Source organism: Oncorhynchus nerka, linkage group LG10 (genome assembly GCF_034236695.1).
Source record: "Oncorhynchus nerka isolate Pitt River linkage group LG10, Oner_Uvic_2.0, whole genome shotgun sequence".
Classification (NCBI taxonomy): Eukaryota; Metazoa; Chordata; class Actinopteri; order Salmoniformes; family Salmonidae; genus Oncorhynchus; species Oncorhynchus nerka.
The window spans coordinates 86,065,109-86,083,018 of NC_088405.1; the positions used below are offsets into that span (position 1 = coordinate 86,065,109).

The 17,910-nt window shown below is 42.5% G+C and overlaps 1 protein-coding gene across 3 annotated transcripts in view; it reads left to right on the plus strand.

Annotated features, from left to right (window-relative positions):
• Positions 1-222: 222 nt before the first annotated feature.
• Positions 223-17,910, plus strand: part of LOC115136198 (prolyl 4-hydroxylase subunit alpha-2-like) — a 33,784-nt gene continuing 16,096 nt past the window's right edge. For all 3 annotated transcript variants that reach the window (XM_029671749.2, XM_029671748.2, XM_029671750.2), the window contains exons 1-7: positions 223-309; positions 7,874-7,973; positions 10,077-10,173; positions 10,394-10,545; positions 12,427-12,564; positions 13,327-13,566; positions 17,044-17,243. In XM_029671749.2, coding sequence (XP_029527609.1) covers positions 7,892-7,973; positions 10,077-10,173; positions 10,394-10,545; positions 12,427-12,564; positions 13,327-13,566; positions 17,044-17,243 — 909 coding nt within the window. In that variant the 5' untranslated portion in view covers positions 223-309; positions 7,874-7,891. The remainder of the gene's footprint in view (positions 310-7,873; positions 7,974-10,076; positions 10,174-10,393; positions 10,546-12,426; positions 12,565-13,326; positions 13,567-17,043; positions 17,244-17,910) is intronic.

A 17,910-nucleotide genomic window follows, 5' to 3' on the forward strand; every position in this document is an offset into this window, starting at 1 on the left:
GAGTATGAAGCGAGGGCCAGCCAACGAGAGCGTACATACATACCCAGCAGCACTTCGTTCTCCACCACCCCTGTGGCCATTGATTAAAAAAGCCCTCGTAAAAATGTATACAAATTCAACATAATCTGAATGAGTTGCACTGTTTAGAAATGAGGGCGTTTTATTTTGAAGGTGTCATTACCACATAAAACTGACGTCATCATTTGTGCTGCTGGCAGAATACTCGTGCTAATCACCTACCCCGGGCGGTCTTGAATATATGTTCTGTGCGGTTAAAGGTGTAGGATAGTCTTGCAAGGGAAAGAAACGGTAAGATTTCATATACATTTTCATGTTCCAAATGCATACTGTCATGATATCTTACTTGATCTAATATGTAATATCCACACAGAGGCGAGCATCATGTTATTACTTTAATAACATGCTGTGTATGGTTGTCAATAAAAACTGCCCCGTTTTATGGGACATTCTTGATGCTAAACTTGGGATTTCTGCCGAATTATTTAATGAAATCGTGAATTTCTCGCCTTTGCGCATTTGTTTGCTTTACGTGCCTTGTTGGCAACTGTAGCATAATGCAGCAAAAATGTAACATGACTTGCAGAGAAATTTTTAAAAGTTTTAGCCAATATTTCAGAATGCAATTATAACTTCAGGTTTTTGAGGGGTAGGTAAGCTATAGGTATTTATAACATTACATATACATTCACCTTTCTCTCAACATTCAAAAAAATAGAGCGATGTCAGAACAATTTACATTCACGAGACCCAGAAGTGTTCCAGTGACGGGGATTTCTAGAAAAGTCGGTGTCTTGGCTGACGTCACTGGCATTGTAACGGCGTGAAGTAGCAAGAAGATGTGATTTCCAGACGTTGAGACAGCCGGTCTGGGTTATTTTTGTTCTTATGCTGGGGAGTGTTATTGGATACTTTACTTTACTTTGATCCGTGAATCAAATATACACATAACTAATTTATCTGTTTAACAGGGAAACAATAGAAAGATCCGCAATAGGCTAAGTAGCCTAGTAATAACGGTACTACAATGCATATTTGATATTGCCATAGGTGGAACCTCTTACTTTTAGTACATCTTTGTGCATTCTGGCTGCAGATATGACAAGCAGCCATGCAGGTTACAGAACTGAGAAAACTAAGAAGCAAGCATCCCAAAACAATCAGTTTGAGAAATAAGAAATAAGAAAATGTCTACACATTTTCAGACTGAATTGAACCATTTCTGCTCTATAATCCATCAGACTCAGTAAAGTCGTCATTGACAAGTCTACATTGACGTCATTTACTCCTCTATAGCCCTACTGTCAGAGAGAACTGCTCAAATAAGACAAAGGAACAAAGTCATCATTCCCCAGAAACAAATTCGATTTAATTGGGGGAAGAAACTTGCAAAGGACATTTCTTATTTTCAATGTCATTATCTGTGTACAGAGACTCTACTACAATGTAGGTTTACATCTCAATATTCTGTTTAAAGAACATCATTACTTGTGGGAGCGTGTGAGTCTGTGTGCGTGTGCGCACGTCTGTGTGTGGTGTAAGTGTTTGCGAATGTTACTGCAATATAACACCGGAATTATTTGAGCCCATATGTGTACACAGCCAGGAGGGAGCTTGGTGTTAGATCAAGTTTGTGTAATGAGTGCCTGCACCGCTTGAGTCAAACTGTATAAACAGATATCCAGATAAATGCCAAAATAGAGGTGAGCTAGCAGTGACATCGTGAGGCTGAATGCTGAACAGTGTTGCTGCGTCCTTGATTGGATGCTTTGCAGTTCATTGTGGAGCTCACGTCAAAGGTTGCTCAGGCTGACAAACAACAAACAGTTGCAGTAAGACCTGGACTGTATTGAGGATCTTGATCACTTAGCCCTGACCTTGTGTCAACTCTGGACCCTTATCAAACTTACTGGATCTCAGCTCATCATACATATTGGAGAGGTCACTTGCTAACCAATACTGCTCTGGAATAGTTCAGAGTTCTATTCTTGAACACATCTCCTTCTTTCAACTCAAGTAACACAGAGAAAACATTTTTTACTAGTGTGCTGCCGAGATGGAAGGGAGTGAGCGGGTTGGCCTCCTGTTCCCTCTAAGCTTTGCGGGGGCGTGCAGCTCCCTGGAGACTGCCGCCCAGAAGAATTATCAGCCTGCGCAGAGAAGCACAATATTCAACTTTTCCCCCATAGGTAACACTATCAACATTTGCTTTACTGTGGGAATTGTAATCGAATCAATGCAATTTGAGCCACTTTCAATGCAACATGCCCGAAACAACTACGCAAGACTTAGTATGCAAAACGCTTCGGAGTAGGTTTCTATTGCATTGACAGACACGACTCAGGCTTGTACTCGACACAGACCGGTGCACCATAACCAATCAGAGCTGCAGCACGCCTATATGCAAATATAGATCTGTGCCATTCACTTTGAACTGGACTGTGTTAACAGTATGAGCGGTCGTGAGTAGATGTGCTTGAGGCTTCTAAACAGCTTCTACCCCCAAGCCATAAGACTCCTGAACAGCTAATCAAATGGCATCCCAGACCTGTAGTATTCGGCGCATGTGACAAATACAATTTGATTTGATTTGATTAGAGATCAAAGCGAGAGCTGCATGTAGCAATGTGTGCACATTTGTTCATATCCTTTGCTAGTTAGTGAGTTGTTAGCCCAGTTATAGATCATTTGCAGTCAGCAATGGGGGAGTGATTGCTTCTTACAAGAACACAAAACGTGTACATTTCTAGACAACTTTGAAAGGCAAGTGGGGTAAAGAGCTTTTTTTTTGTCTTAAAGGGGGAGTGTTGAGTTTTGAGACAGGTTTGAATAAGCTAAGTAGCCAATAGGCAGGGTTGCATGATTTGTCTGATTCTCTGTAATAATGGTATGGGAAGTGTATAAACAGCCCTGCATGTTTTTTTTTCAGTCTCATGGGATGTAGAACTACATTGAACACCACATATTGGCTGCTGCTTTAGTCTGAAGGATTGAACAGCTATTTCCATGTTAAGGGATGCATTTTCTCCATTGTTTTTGATGGTAGGCCACTCTGGTAGGTCTACATTATCATCATCCACAGTAATCTACTTGACCACTGTCTGAAACAGTAAAGGGGGTACAGCCTCAGTTTTCACAGTAAACGCACAGAATTTTCACAACGTTGAAGTTTGCACTCAGCAGACCTGAAATTTGCTCAGCGCCCCAAGAAATTAGAGGGAAATTTTACTCCTGAGGTGAAAGGTGTTGTGGGATGAATGTTTTAGCAGTGTGTTGTGAGTAATGAGTTAATGTTAGGAAATGACAGATATCTGGAAAGGTGAAGTCTGAGGCTTGGGTGGGTTGTCTCAGCATGTTCTCAGCCTGGGGACGGTGTGTGTGTTTATGCTTGATCAGGTCATTTATCCAGATTAACTAGAGCATATCTATTTTTTACACAGCAACAGTTTCACTGTGAGTTCATCCCAGCCTCTGGTCAATGTTAAGCAAAAATAAATATAATGTACAATCAGTCAGTAGCTAGATTGGTATATAAATTAGAGCCCTACCGATATGTTTTTTGGGGGGTCCGATACCAATTCCGTTATTTGGGGGGGACAAAACTTACCCATGCCGATATTTTGTCATTATTTATTTTATTTAACCTTTATTTAACTAGGCAAGTCAGTTAAGAACAAATTCTTATTTACAATGACCGTATACCCCGGCCAAACCTGGACGACGCTGGGCCAATTGTGCTCCGTTCTATGGGACTCCCAATCACAGCCGGATGTGATACAACCTATATCACAGATATTACATTTACATTTACATTTAAGTCATTTAGCAGACGCTCTTATCCAGAGCGACTTACAAATTGGTGCGTTCACCTTAAGACATCCAGTGGAACAGCCACTTTACAATAGTGCATCTAAATATTTTAAGGGGGGGGTGAGAAGGATTACTTTATCCTATCCTAGGTATTCCTGAAAGAGGTGGGGTTTCAGGTGTCTCCGGAAGGTGGTGATTGACTCCGCTGTCCTGGCGTCGTGAGGGAGTTTGTTCCACCATTGGGGGGCCAGAGCAGCGAACAGTTTTGACTGGGCTGCGCAGGAACTGTACTTCCTCAGTGGTAGGGAGGCGAGCAGGCCAGAGGTGGATGAACGCAGTGCCCTTGTTTGGGTGTAGGGCCTGATCAGAGCCTGGAGGTACTGAGGTGCCGTTCCCCTCACAGCTCCGTAGGCAAGCACCATGGTCTTGTAGCGGATGCGAGCTTCAACTGGAAGCCAGTGGAGAGAGCGGAGGAGCGGGGTGACGTGAGAGAACTTGGGAAGGTTGAACACCAGACGGGCTGCGGCGTTCTGGATGAGTTGTAGGGGTTTAATGGCACAGGCAGGGAGCCCAGCCAACAGCGAGTTGCAGTAATCCAGACGGGAGATGACAAGTGCCTGGATTAGGACCTGCGCTGCTTCCTGTGTGAGGCAGGGTCGTACTCTGCGGATGTTGTAGAGCATGAACCTACAAGAACGGGCCACCGCCTTGATGTTAGTTGAGAACGACAGGGTGTTGTCCAGGATCACGCCAAGGTTCTTAGCGCTCTGGGAGGAGGACACAATGGAGTTGTCAACCGTGATGGCGAGATCATGGAATGGGCAGTCCTTCCCCGGGAGGAAGAGCAGCTCCGTCTTGCCGAGGTTCAGCTTGAGGTGGTGATCCGTCATCCACACTGATATGTCTGCCAGACATGCAGAGATGCGATTCGCCACCTGGTCATCAGAAGGGGGAAAGGAGAAGATTAATTGTGTGTCGTCTGCATAGCAATGATAGGAGAGACCATGTGAGGTTATGACAGAGCCAAGTGACTTGGTGTATAGCGAGAATAGGAGAGGGCCTAGAACAGAGCCCTGGGGGACGCCAGTGGTGAGAGCGCGTGGTGAGGAGACAGATTCTCGCCACGCCACCTGGTAGGAGCGACCTGTCAGGTAGGACGCAATCCAAGCGTGGGCCGCGCCGGAGATGCCCAACTCGGAGAGGGTGGAGAGGAGGATCTGATGGTTCACAGTATATAGATATAGATAGACAGTGCTTTTGGAAAATATTCAGACCCCTTGACTTTCCACATTTTGTTACGTTACAGCCTTATTCTAAAATGTATGAAATTGTTTTTTCCCCTCATAAATCTACACACAATACCCCATAATGTCAAAGCACAACAGGTTTTTAGAAATGTTTGCTAGTAAAATAATAAAATAATAAACAGAAATATCACAGTTACATAAGTACATTTAAGACATTTAAGTCATTTAGCAGACGCTCTTATCCAGAGCGACTTACAAATTGGTGCATTCACCTTATGACATCCAGTGGAGCAGCCACTTTACAATAGTGCATCTAAATCTTTTAAGGGGGGTGACGCTTTACTCAGTACTTTGTTGATGCACCTTTGGCATTGATTACAGCATCGAGTCTTCTTGGGTATGATGCTACAAGCTTGGCACACTGGTATTTGGTGAGTTTCTCCCATTCTTCTCTGCAGATCCTCTCAAGCTCTGTCAGGTTGGATGGGGAGCGTTGGTGCTCAGCCATTTTCAGGTCTCTCCAGAGATGTTCGATTGGGTTCAAGTCCGGGCTCTTTCGGCCAATTAAGGACAATTCAGAGACTTTTCCCGAAGCCACTTCTGCGTTGTCTTGGCTGTGTGCTTAGGGTCGTTGTCCTGTTGGAAGGTGAACCTTCACCCCAGTCTGAGCACTCTGGAGCAAGTTTCCATCAAGGTTCTCTCTGTAATTTGCTTCGTTCATCTTTGCCTCGATCCTGACTAGTCTTCTAGTCCCTGCGACTGAAAAACATCCCCACAGCATGATGCTGCCACCACTATGTTTCATTGTAGGGATGGTGCCAGGTTTCCTCCAGACGTCCTTGGTATTCAGGCTAAGAGCTCAATCTTAAGAATTTGTTCTTAACTGACTTGCCTAGTTAAATAAAGGTTAAAAAATAAAAAAATTAAATCGTGGTTTCGTCAGAACAGAGAATCTTGTTTCTCATGGTCTGAGAGTCTTTAGGTGCTTTTTGGCAAACTCCAAGTGGGCTGTAATGTGCCTTTTACTGAGGAGTGGCTTCCGACTGGCCACTCTACCATACAGGCCTGATTGGTCGAGTGCTGCAGAGATGGTTGTCCTTCTGGAAGGTTCTCCCATCTCCACAGAGGAACTCTAGAGCTCTGTCAGAGTGACCATCAGGGTCGTTGTCACCTCTCTGACCAAGGCCCTTCTCCCCCGGTTGCTCAATTTGGCCCGGCGGCCAGCTCTGGAAAGAGTTTAGGAGGTTCCAAACATCTTCCATTTAAGAATGATGGAGGCCACTGTGTTCTTGTGGACCTTCAATGCTGCAGAAACGTTTTGGTACCCTTCCCCAGATCTGTGCTTCAACACAACCCTGTCGACCTCATGGTTTGGTTTTTGCTCTGACATGCACTGTCAACTGTGGGACCTTATATATATCAGGATAAGGTAAGACCCAGATGCAGACCGTGTCGAAGTAACAATGTTTATTACAGCAACAGAGGCAACCGTACATGACGGCAGGCAGGCTCAGGGTCAGGTCAGGCAGAGGTCGGAAATCCAGATAGAGGCAAAGGTACAGGACGGCAGGCAGGCTCAGGGTCAAATTATTTCCAAAATTTGGAAAAAGTCAAGGGGGTCAATACTTTCCGAAGGCACTGTAGGTAGTGCTTTAGCTAGAAGCCATCTCTGCTCCTCCTCCTCTCCCTCTGCTCATAACATCACACAAATGATTATTGGACTCATCATCTGGAAAGACTCAAGGGATTGGTATAATTTTGATGAAAACAATGAATTGCACAATGATGGCATATACTGTACGTATAAATCTATCAATTCTGCCCTCCCTTTTCAGTGTTTCACTTTTAAAAGTATAGCATAGTAATAAACAATTGGAAGCATAATGTAGAACTAGTCACAAATATTTAAGAATTTTAAATCCGTTGTCATAGCTTTCACGGTTCAATCAAAACTAGACACAAACAGTTATTGATTAAGCTAGTTTTTTTCCCACTCCATAGAACACCTTTAGCATGCTTCAGATTCATGAGCTCTGTTTGACAATTAGATATCACACTGTATTTTACTAGACGTTGTTGGTGGTGGTAATCCACCAACAAAATGTTGTTTTGTCTTTGGTCGAATGAGTACTTCTTTCAACCAAGTAATTCCTCTGTATTTGTGAGCCAGACAGGTTTTTGGGCTTCTTAACCATTAGGGAAGCAAATGAAGCAGCAGTCTAGTACACTCTGCCTGTCCCCTAACCCCATGACCCCATGAACCCAAGTTCCAGACATACTGTAGTTGGTTACCAGACCTTTTAGCAGTCTTCTACTCCAAAGCTCCACTAGCTTCCCTCTGATGTGTTTTAGGAGGCGAGGAGAGCGTATATGATGAGTCAAGGGAAATTCTTTTGAGATTCACTCTATTAGTCATCCTTTCTCATCAGGCACGTGACGGGCCAGCCCCAATGAAGGCCCTTGGTTTTGCAGCCATTTTAGACTCAGATGACAAGACGCCAGACAACACAAGGCCTACCAAGTAACAACTGGCCAGTAATGGCTCACATATTAGGAAAAGGCCTGTTGGAAACTATTAACACACAGCATTATTGCACAACTTTCAAATAATGGAAACATTGCCAGTTAAACCATTTTTCTCATATTGCATCTCTGAAAGCCTAATGTAATTTGTTGTGTGGATAATGAAAATATATGCCTGATTGACTAACTGACATGCCTTTCTTAATCGCCCCTGAGGGGATACATAACGTTGAATTGAATTGAATGACTGACGTGATTGTGTGATGTCATTGCAGGTCTTGTCTACCAGTACAATGAGAAAATACCCGTCCCTCCTCTCCCTGGCTCTGGTCTGCTGCTGCTGTAGCATACAGGCTGAAGTCTTCACCTCTATAGGTAAGCCTATATGTACTGTATACCTATACCATTACGCCTCTGTAGTGTATGCCTGTACCACTACAAATCTATAAGTAGGCCTATAGCATTACGCCTCTGTAGTGTATGCCTGTACCACTACAAATCTATAGCATTACGCCTCTGTAGTGTATGCCTGTACCACTACAAATCTATAAGTAGGCCTATAGCATTACGCCTCTGTAGTGTATGCCTGTACCACAAATATAAGTAGGCAAATCTATAGTGTATGCCTGTACCACTACAAATCTATAAGGCCTATAGCATTACGCCTCTGTAGTGTATGCCTGTACCACTACAAATCTATAAGTAGGCCTATAGCATTACGCCTCTGTAGTGTATGCCTGTACCACTACAAATCTATAAGTAGGCCTATAGCATTACGCCTCTGTAGTGTATGCCTGTACCACTACAAATCTATAAGTAGGCCTATACCATTACGCCTCTGTAGTGTATGCCTGTACCACTACAAATCTATAAGTAGGCCTATAGCATTACGCCTCTGTAGTGTATGCCTGTACCACTACAAATCTATAAGTAGGCCTATAGCATTACGCCTATGTATGCCTGTACCACTACAAATCTATTACCTATAGCATTACGCCTCTGTAGTGTATGCCTGTACCACTACAAATCTATAAGTAGGCCTATAGCATTACGCCTCTGTAGTGTATGCCTGTACCACTACAAATCTATAAGTAGGCCTATAGCATTACGCCTCTGTAGTGTATGCCTGTACCACTACCTAAATCTACCACTACAAATCTATAAGTAGGCCTATAGCATTACACCTCTGTAGTGTATGCCTGTACCACTACAAATCTATAAGTAGGCCTATAGCATTACGCCTCTGTAGTGTATGCCTGTACCACTACAAATCTATAAGTAGGCCTATAGCATTACCCTTATATGTATGACATAACATCAGGGTTTTGTGTGTAGAAAAGTATTGAGTGGGCTGCCTAAATGTTTTTTCTGACCACCTAAGTCCAAACAATAAAATCAAATGATAATACAACTTTTTCAGTGTAAACTTAAACAACTTAAACCAGATATAAAGTATGCAAAAAAAATAATGGTCCTATATAGTATTTAAATAAAGAATCTTTGAGAACTAACAATCACCAAATTAAAGCTAGACTGTCAGGGAGAATCTAAAATGCCAAAGATGATGCATTCAGGAGTATTTTGTCATGGCATGGGACCCACATTGATTTTGTTATAATGTTTGAGTCACTCAGATAGCATAAGAACATGGCATAAGTCAATCAAATAATTATCTCGATCACATTTTCTAAGTCTCTGAACTCTTCTCACATCTGACCCGCATAAAAGCAGCATAAAAGCAGCAAAGCTATCAACGGAAGGAAACACCTGCATCAGACAAAGCTTAGGAGAGTTTACATTGTTTAAAGCAGCCTTAACAGATTTTCTCAATACAACAAATATTAGTAACTAAGCAAGTAGAAGTTGTTCTTATTCAGTCCAATTTCTGAAATAACATTTTGAACTTAATTTCACTCCAAGGTGCACCAGCAGGCTGTATAATGTTAGTTGAAGTAGTAATTTACTTTACTTTGCTTAGTTTGGCAGCCATTAGACTAAGTTACAAATGGGCCGTGAAGCTGTTTCACTGTCCTCCTGGCAACCGCATTGAGCTCACTCCTAACTGTCCAGCGTTGCTATGGAATTGTTGTCTGCATACATCGGCATCCACACCCCCTTACCTCAAAGACACATGGGTATTTATAATGCGGTGTGGTTGGACACCTAATACTACACAATCTCAGCAGAGGAGGCTACGTGTTGAGCATTTTTTTGCGTTTTCACTTACTAAAGTCTGTGTCGGAAACTGTTCAGAAAATAGCTTAAATATTTCACGGACCATTAAACCGAAGCACATTCTGCATCCACTTTCTCTCAGGAAATGATGATCATGGGAAATGACTCGACCTGGTTGCCTAACACGTTTATAACATAGGTGTACAGTAGTCTGTTATAACACAAAAGATTCAGGATATTGAATGAGTCATCTTCAGTTTTCAACTTCACAGATTTGCTTTTTTCCCTTAAACCTTCTATTAGGTCAAATGACAGACCTGATATACACAGAGAAGGAGTTGGTTCAGTCCTTGAAAGAATACATCAAAGCAGAGGAATCCAAACTAGATGCTGTGAAAAGGTGAACACTACAATCTGTAACCATAGAATCTGTAACCATAGAATCTGTAACCATAGAATCCTTTTAGCCTTTTTTTCCCAATGATGTTCATTTGCCAGAATATGCCTAACTGACAGATGGAATAGGTCAGTTTGTGAGATGATCAATGATCGGATTGTAGCACGACTGGAGATACTTTTCTACTAGCCTGAACCTGACTCTTTCCCTCCATGTGCTGTAGCTGGGCCAACAAGCTGGACGTGCTGACGCGTGCCTCCACCTTAGACCCGGAGGGCTACCTGGCCCACCCCGTCAACGCCTACAAGCTGATGAAGAGGCTCAACACGGAGTGGTCCGAGCTGGAGAGCCTGGTGCTGCAGGACCCTTCAGATGGTACGATAGGGATGGAGGGAGGGAGAGGTTACAGCTTCTATATAGCTTCTCTCTGTGTGGGTGTGTGTTGAGGCTTGTGGAGAAAGGGGTGTGGGGCCAATTGTGATCCATCATGCTCCAACCCCACATCTGCAGAGTAGAGTGGAGCTGAGAGAGAACACTGGCTGTGCAGCTGTAACTGTATCTGTTTACATTGGTCACGTCTTCAGTGTGTGCGTGTGCGTGTGTGTAATTGTCTTCTGTCTTATATGTTTGTCTTTGCATGCTGTATGCACAGCCATGCAACCGAGCATAAATGTGGACCCACCAACTTGGTGTTGTCAGATGTCTGGAAGGAGGCTAAATGGAAGGTCCAGTGTATTTGTTGATATTAGGGCTGGATCGTAACACACTCGGTGTGTTTGTTATCTAGCCATCACTAGAGGCAACAAAAATACCTGTAGATACCGTTATTATATCAGCTCCCTTAGCCTATACATCAGTGGTTCTCAAACCTCTCCTCAGTGACCCCAAGCCGTTCCATGTATTTGATATATTCCAGAGCTAGCACACCTGATTCATCTTGTCAACTAATCAGCAAAACCTTGATTAGGTGTATCAGGTGAGTCAACAAAATATTGAAATGTCTTGGGTTCCCTGAGGAGAGGTTTGAGAACCACTGCTATACGTGACTAGAATCACAGTTTACATTCTCTAGTTATCTGAACCTCACACACTAGATCACATATTATATCATTGCACACCAGGCAGCTCCACTGCAGATGTTCTGTGCTTGGTGTCTTTGACTATTTGTATGCATCCCAAATAGCACCTTATTATTGCTGAGCGATTAGTGCTGCTTGAGGTCGGTTCGGTTTCATTTCAAATTTACTTAAAATTATTACTGTTTTTGATTTCAGTATTTTTTTTAGACAGTAAATGCACTATGCGTTATGTGGTGGGAATGCTCTAACAACACAGAATAAAACAATTATAAAAGTCCCATGATGCTAGTGACGGCCCATTACTGCTTATCACTTATTAACCATCATTTCTTCATATGACTTTACTTTAATAAAATATTTGTTTTATTTAATGACTTTATTCCAAGTCATCATCTCATCTCTATAGAGCTGCTGCCTATGCTGTCTGACAAAATAACATTTTTAGTAGTTTTTTAAAGTAAATAAGGCATACTTTTATGATCGCTGAATAGCAACTATCAATCACGTAGATCATATATTTCCAGGTAGAGATACCTCGCGAAGCAACTGCTTTCTATCCCTCTCACACATTCTCTCTTCTCTCCGTCTCCGTGTCTCCTCCACACAGAACGGACAAGTAAGTGGGCATGCAAAGGATTATGGTCATTGTAGTTAATTGTCGTGTTTTCTGCTCTAAACTATGTAGAATATGGGCCTGTTTGAAACTACAACTCCCTACTACATCGCACAGTTCAGGCTTGATCTGATTTATTTATACAGAAACTTTGTATCGAGCTCACAGTCAATTTGTTATTTATGTGCCCTGGTCAATCTGTTATTTATGTGCCCTGGTCAATCTGTTATTTATGTGCCCTGGTCAATCTGTTATTTATGTGCCCTGGTCAATCTGTTATTTATGTGCCCTGGTCAATCTGTTATTTATGTGCCCTGGTCAATCTGTTATTTATGTGCCCTGGTCAATCTGTTATTTATGTGCCCTGGTCAATCTGTTATTTATGTGCCCTGGTCAATCTGTTATTTATGTGCCCTGGTCAATTTGTTATTTATGTGCCCTGGTCAAAAGTAGTCCACTATAAAAGGAATAGAGTGGTACTTGGGACAAACGTTTCTATGACTCACAAGATTTGAATCATTTTAAACCGTTTCACTCTGTGTATGTATCACTGTGGTCCCTCAGGGTTTATCTCCAACATGACAGTACACAGGCAGTACTTCCCTGACCAGGAGGATGAGAAAGGTGCTGCCAAGGCACTGATGCGTCTCCAGGACACGTACAAACTGGACTCTGAGAGTTTCGCCAGGGGCAAACTGCCAGGTAAAGAAGGAGTGTTGTTATTCTCTCTCTGACTCCCTGCAGACACAGATAAAATCACTCCAACGCTGCCAAGGAAGATACTAGAAGTCTCCATATGTGTTATCACAGTGTGTGAGCTGAGCGTATCTCAACCTGGCCCTTCCAGAACGCTTCGAACAAGCTAAGTACTACTGCAGAGTGGTTTCTATTTCTTCCAGACAGATGTCTAACCTCTCCAGAAATGCAAGCTAAAACAGAACAGCCTTGACACCAAGAGCAGATGCTTTGGCCACACATTCACTGTGTATATTTGTTTTACGACAAATGTGCATCCTTTCTTAGTATTCTACCACACCAAGTCTGACAACTCTGTCAGAAAAAGGATAAAAAGCAAAGTGTTTTGATATTCCCCTCTTATTGTTGCAATATAAACATAATCTACAGTATCACAGCACCATTATGGATTTATGGAGCAATTTTATGGAGTAAACCTCATAAACAGTTCATTAACTGGTTATAGACAGTCTTATTCATGGAAGTTGTTATGAAGTGCTAAGAACAGAATGGTGCATTAATACTCTACTGTACTACACTATACTAAGGGTGGCAACATTTCCCCAAATTCCAATACTTTGCAGAAATCCTGTTTGGAGGATTCATGGATTTCCTGCTAATTCCCTCCTGATTCCAGGAATCTTCCAACTGGAAATTCTGAAAAACCTGGTCATTTTGGGAAAGTTACTGTAATTTTGCAACCCTAACTATACTATACTATAACTGCAGGGATGCACCACAACGCCATCCTGACAGTGGATGACTGTTACGATATGGGGAAGACGGCGTACAACGAGGCAGACTACTACCACGCAGTGCTGTGGATGCAGCAGGCCCTCAGGCAGATGGATGCAGAGGAGGAGCACGTGGTGTCCAAGGCCGATGTCCTGGACTATCTCAGCTACTCCGTCTACCAGATGGGAGACCTGCCCCGCGCCATCGAGTTGACACGCCGCCTAGTGGCCATCGGTAGGACACACACGCGACATACCACTGAAACATCTTCAGAACTTGTTTAATATCCAGGAGCTTATTTTTAGGGGTGTTTGAGAGCACGAGAGACATCTTTCTCTCTCACTCTCTCAATATCAACCTCTTATACGCTCACTATCTCAATCTCTTATTATCTTACTCTCTCTCACACAATGTCACTATCTCCATCTCTTATACTCTCACTCTCCCTCACACATTCTCACTATCTCAATCTCTTATACTCTCACTCTCTCACACAGATTCCTCACATAATCTAATATTCTCATGCATTCTCACATAATCACCATCTCACCAACTCTCATATACATCTTCCATAGTTCCAGGGTGTAACCAAGAGAGTGGTCATGGTTTACTATTTTGAACTGCATCAGTGATGTTGTGTGCTGAAGGCTGCAATTATGGCGATCTGGTTGCTTTGTTTGAATGTGAAGTTAAATGAAAACCCGAAGGCGAACAGCTAGGAAAATCTACCAGCGCTGCCATATTTACCAAGGAAAGAATCAGATTTAAAAGAGTAACATTAGCTACTGTAGTTAGCTAAAATAACATATTGCCGGGTAGTTTTCCCTAGTTTTGGTATGTTTTTTTGTGTTTGTGGCAGGAAAAGGGCAGGATAAGTGGCTGGAAAAGTGCTACTTTTAACCCTTTAAAGCGTTTGAAGTATATTAAGGGAAATACAGTACTAGGGAGTTGTCAGTAGATTGTTTTTGTCAAGTTAACTGTAACTGACCCAACTAAAATACAGTGCATTCGGAAAGTGTTCAGACCCTTTCACTTTTTCCACATTTTGTTACGTTACAGCCTTATTCTAAAATTGATTAAATATTTTTTTCCCCTCATCAATCTACACACAATACTGTATGGGGTGCGTACTGGCGGCAGAGAAGTCAGGCACAGGAGAGCAAAAACTGATTTCCAACGGCGTTTAATAAACAAAACCACCATAAACAGAACCATAAATCAATTGGTAAACAAAACCCATTACACACGAGCATAACGTGCACAAGCACTACAATAAACAATTCCCGACAAGGACATGGGTGGAACAGAGCGTTAAATTCACAACATGTAATGATGGAATTGAAACCAGGTGTGTGGGAAGACAAGACAAAACAAATGGAAAATGAAAGGTGGATCAGCGATGGCTAGAAGACCGGTGACGCGACCGTCGACCGCCGAACGCCACCCGAACAAGGAGAGGGACCGACTTCAGCGGAAGTCATGACAAATACCCCATAATGACAAATCAAAAACAGTTTTTTTTTTTAATGTTTGCAAAAAAAACAGAAATACCTTATTTGCATAAATATTCAGACGCTTTTCTATGAGACTCGAAATTGAGCTCAGGATGATCCTGTTTCCATTGATAATCCTTGAGATGTTTCTACAACTTGATTGGAGTCCACCTATTCAATTGATTGGACATGATTTGGAAAGACACACAACTGTCTATGTAAGGTCCCACAGTTAAAAGTGCATGTCAGAGCAAAAACCAAGTCGAAGGAATTGTCCGTAGAGCTCCGAGAATGGATTGTGTCGAGGCACAGATCTGGGGAAGGGTACCAAAACATTTCTGCAGTATTGAAGGTCCCCAAGAACACAGTGGCCTCCATCATTCTTAAATGGAAGAAGTTTGAAACCACTAAGATTTTTCCTAGAGCTAGCCGCCCGGCCAAAATGACCAATTGGGGGAGAAGGGCCTTGATCAGGGAGGTGACCAAGAACCCGATGATCACTCTGACAGAGCTCCAGAGTTCCTCTGTGGAGATTGGAGAACCTTCGAGAGGAACAACCCTCTCTGCAGCACTCCACCAATCAGGCCTTTATGGTAGAGTTGCCAGACGGAAGCCACTCCTCAGTAAAAGGCACATGACAGCCCGCAAAATGCACCTAAAGGACTCTCAGACCATGAGAAACAAGATTCTCTGGTCTGATGAAACCAAGATTGAACTCTTTGGCCTGAATGCCAAGTGTCATGTCTGGAGGAAACCTGGCACCACCCCTATGGTAAAACATGGTGGTGGCAGCATCATGCTGTGGGGATGTTTTTCAGTGACAGGGACTAGGAGACTAGTAAGGAAAGATGAACGGAGTAAAGTACAGAGAGATCCTTGATGAAAACCCATTCCAGAGAGCTCAGGACCTCAGACTGGGGGGTGAAGGTTAATCTTCCAACAGGACAACGACCCTAAGCGCATAGCCAAGACAAGTACTGAGTAAAGGGTCTGAATACTTAAGTAAATGTGATATTTCTGTTTTTTTGCTTTGTCATTATGGTGTATTGATGAGGAAAAAACTATTCAAGCAATTTTAGAATAAGGCTGTAATGTAACAAAATGTGGAAAAAGTCAAGGGGTCTGAATACTTTCCGAATGCACTGTAACTGAATGCAATGTTGCCATATAATTCCTAGTCTTGCCTCTCATCTCATAACACGTAATGGCAATTATGAAATAACTGCAGTTGACTGACTCTAAAGACCACAAGAGGGCATCTTATTTCAGACATTCAATGTAAGTGTTTCTATCCTTGAAAATAAAATTTAAAAAATACATGTTTTAGTAGCATGTAAATAAAATAAAATCAAATCAAATTTTATTTGTCACATACACATGGTTAGCAGATGTTAATGCGAGTGTAGCGAAATGCTTGTGCTTCTAGTTCCGACAATGCAGTGATAACCAACAAGTAATCTAACTAACAATTCTAAAACTACTGTCTTATACACAGTGTAAGGGGATAAAGAATATGTACATAAGGATATATGAATGAGTGATGGTACAGAGCAGCATACAGTAGATGGTATCGAGTACAGTATATACATATGAGATGAGTATGTAGACAAAGTAAACAAAGTGGCATAGTTAAAGTGGCTAGTGATGCATGTATTACATAAGGATGCAGTCGATGATGTAGAGTACAGTATATACGTATGCATATGAGATGAATAATGTAGGGTAAGTAACATTATATAAGGTAGCATTGTTTAAAGTGGCTAGTGATATATTTACATCATTTCCCATCAATTCCCATTATTAAAGTGGCTGGAGTTGGGTCAGTGTCAATGACAGTGTGTTGGCAGCAGCCACTCAATGTTAGTGGTGGCTGTTTAACAGTCTGATGGCCTTGAGATAGAAGCTGTTTTTCAGTCTTTCGGTCCCAGCTTTGATGCACCTGTACTGACCTCGCCTTCTGGATGATAGCGGGGTGAACAGGCAGTGGTTCGGGTGGTTGATGTCCTTGATGATCTTTATGGCCTTCCTGTAACATTGGGTGGTGTAGGTGTCCTGGAGGGCAGGTTATTGTTGTTATTCACTCAAACCAGTGATGAGAGTTACACATTGTCGAATTGTGCAATCACACAATTAATTAATGCTGATTCTAATATATTTCCCTCATATTCCCCATGTCCTGTTAGTCTGCGTAACTGCATGACCCGTGGTGTCCTTACAGACTCTAGCCACCAGAGGGCAGGAGAAAACCTGCGTTACTTTGAGAAGCTGCTGTCCAAGCAGCTGAACGAGCTGAACCAGGAGGGCCAGGAGCCAGCCACCGAGGAGCCCATCCAGCTGGGGACCTACAAGAGACCCAAAGACTACCTGCCTGAAAGGGAGATCTACGAGGCCCTGTGCAGGGGAGAGGGAGTCAAAATGGTAAGAGACTGATTGTCTAAGACTCTTCAATGACAGTTGATTAGGGGTAATGGCCAAAAGTTCGATTTACAATCTGTATGGCTATGCCTCGATAATGTCAATCTAGAGAGAGGCCCATGATGAATAAACTGTCAGAGTGGTGACATGAATGAGGGATTAGTGCTTAATTTGAGCTGGATCCTGCCGGACTTGTTCCGGAACCCTTTTTCCAGGACCCGGTACCTCTCGTGGTATGAAAAATTATTTTCACTATGTGCAATGTACAAATTTCCAAAAAAGCAATTAGGGTTAATTCAATTTGCCTCCTCTTTAATTATCCTGTCCCCTAAAAAACATAATGTGAAAACGTACCTGATATTCTAAGAATTGATTCGTGTTGGGCCGGCCCGGGTTTATGGTTTGAGCAACATTGTAGCCTATAGACCAACGGGTGACCGTTGCTTTGGTAAGAGAAGCTTGCGCCTGTATCTCTCACAGAACTGGAATGAGATTCCCTTTCTATGATGTCTCTCTGCTCTGATAGACATGAGCCTGCAACATTCATCTCTCCACCTTTGCATCTTCATCAACCCTTAGTAAACCTGTGATTGACTAGATACAATGCTATTTCACAGTGCTGATGTAAAAACGTGTGTTATGGCTTTACACCCCATGCTATAATGTGGAT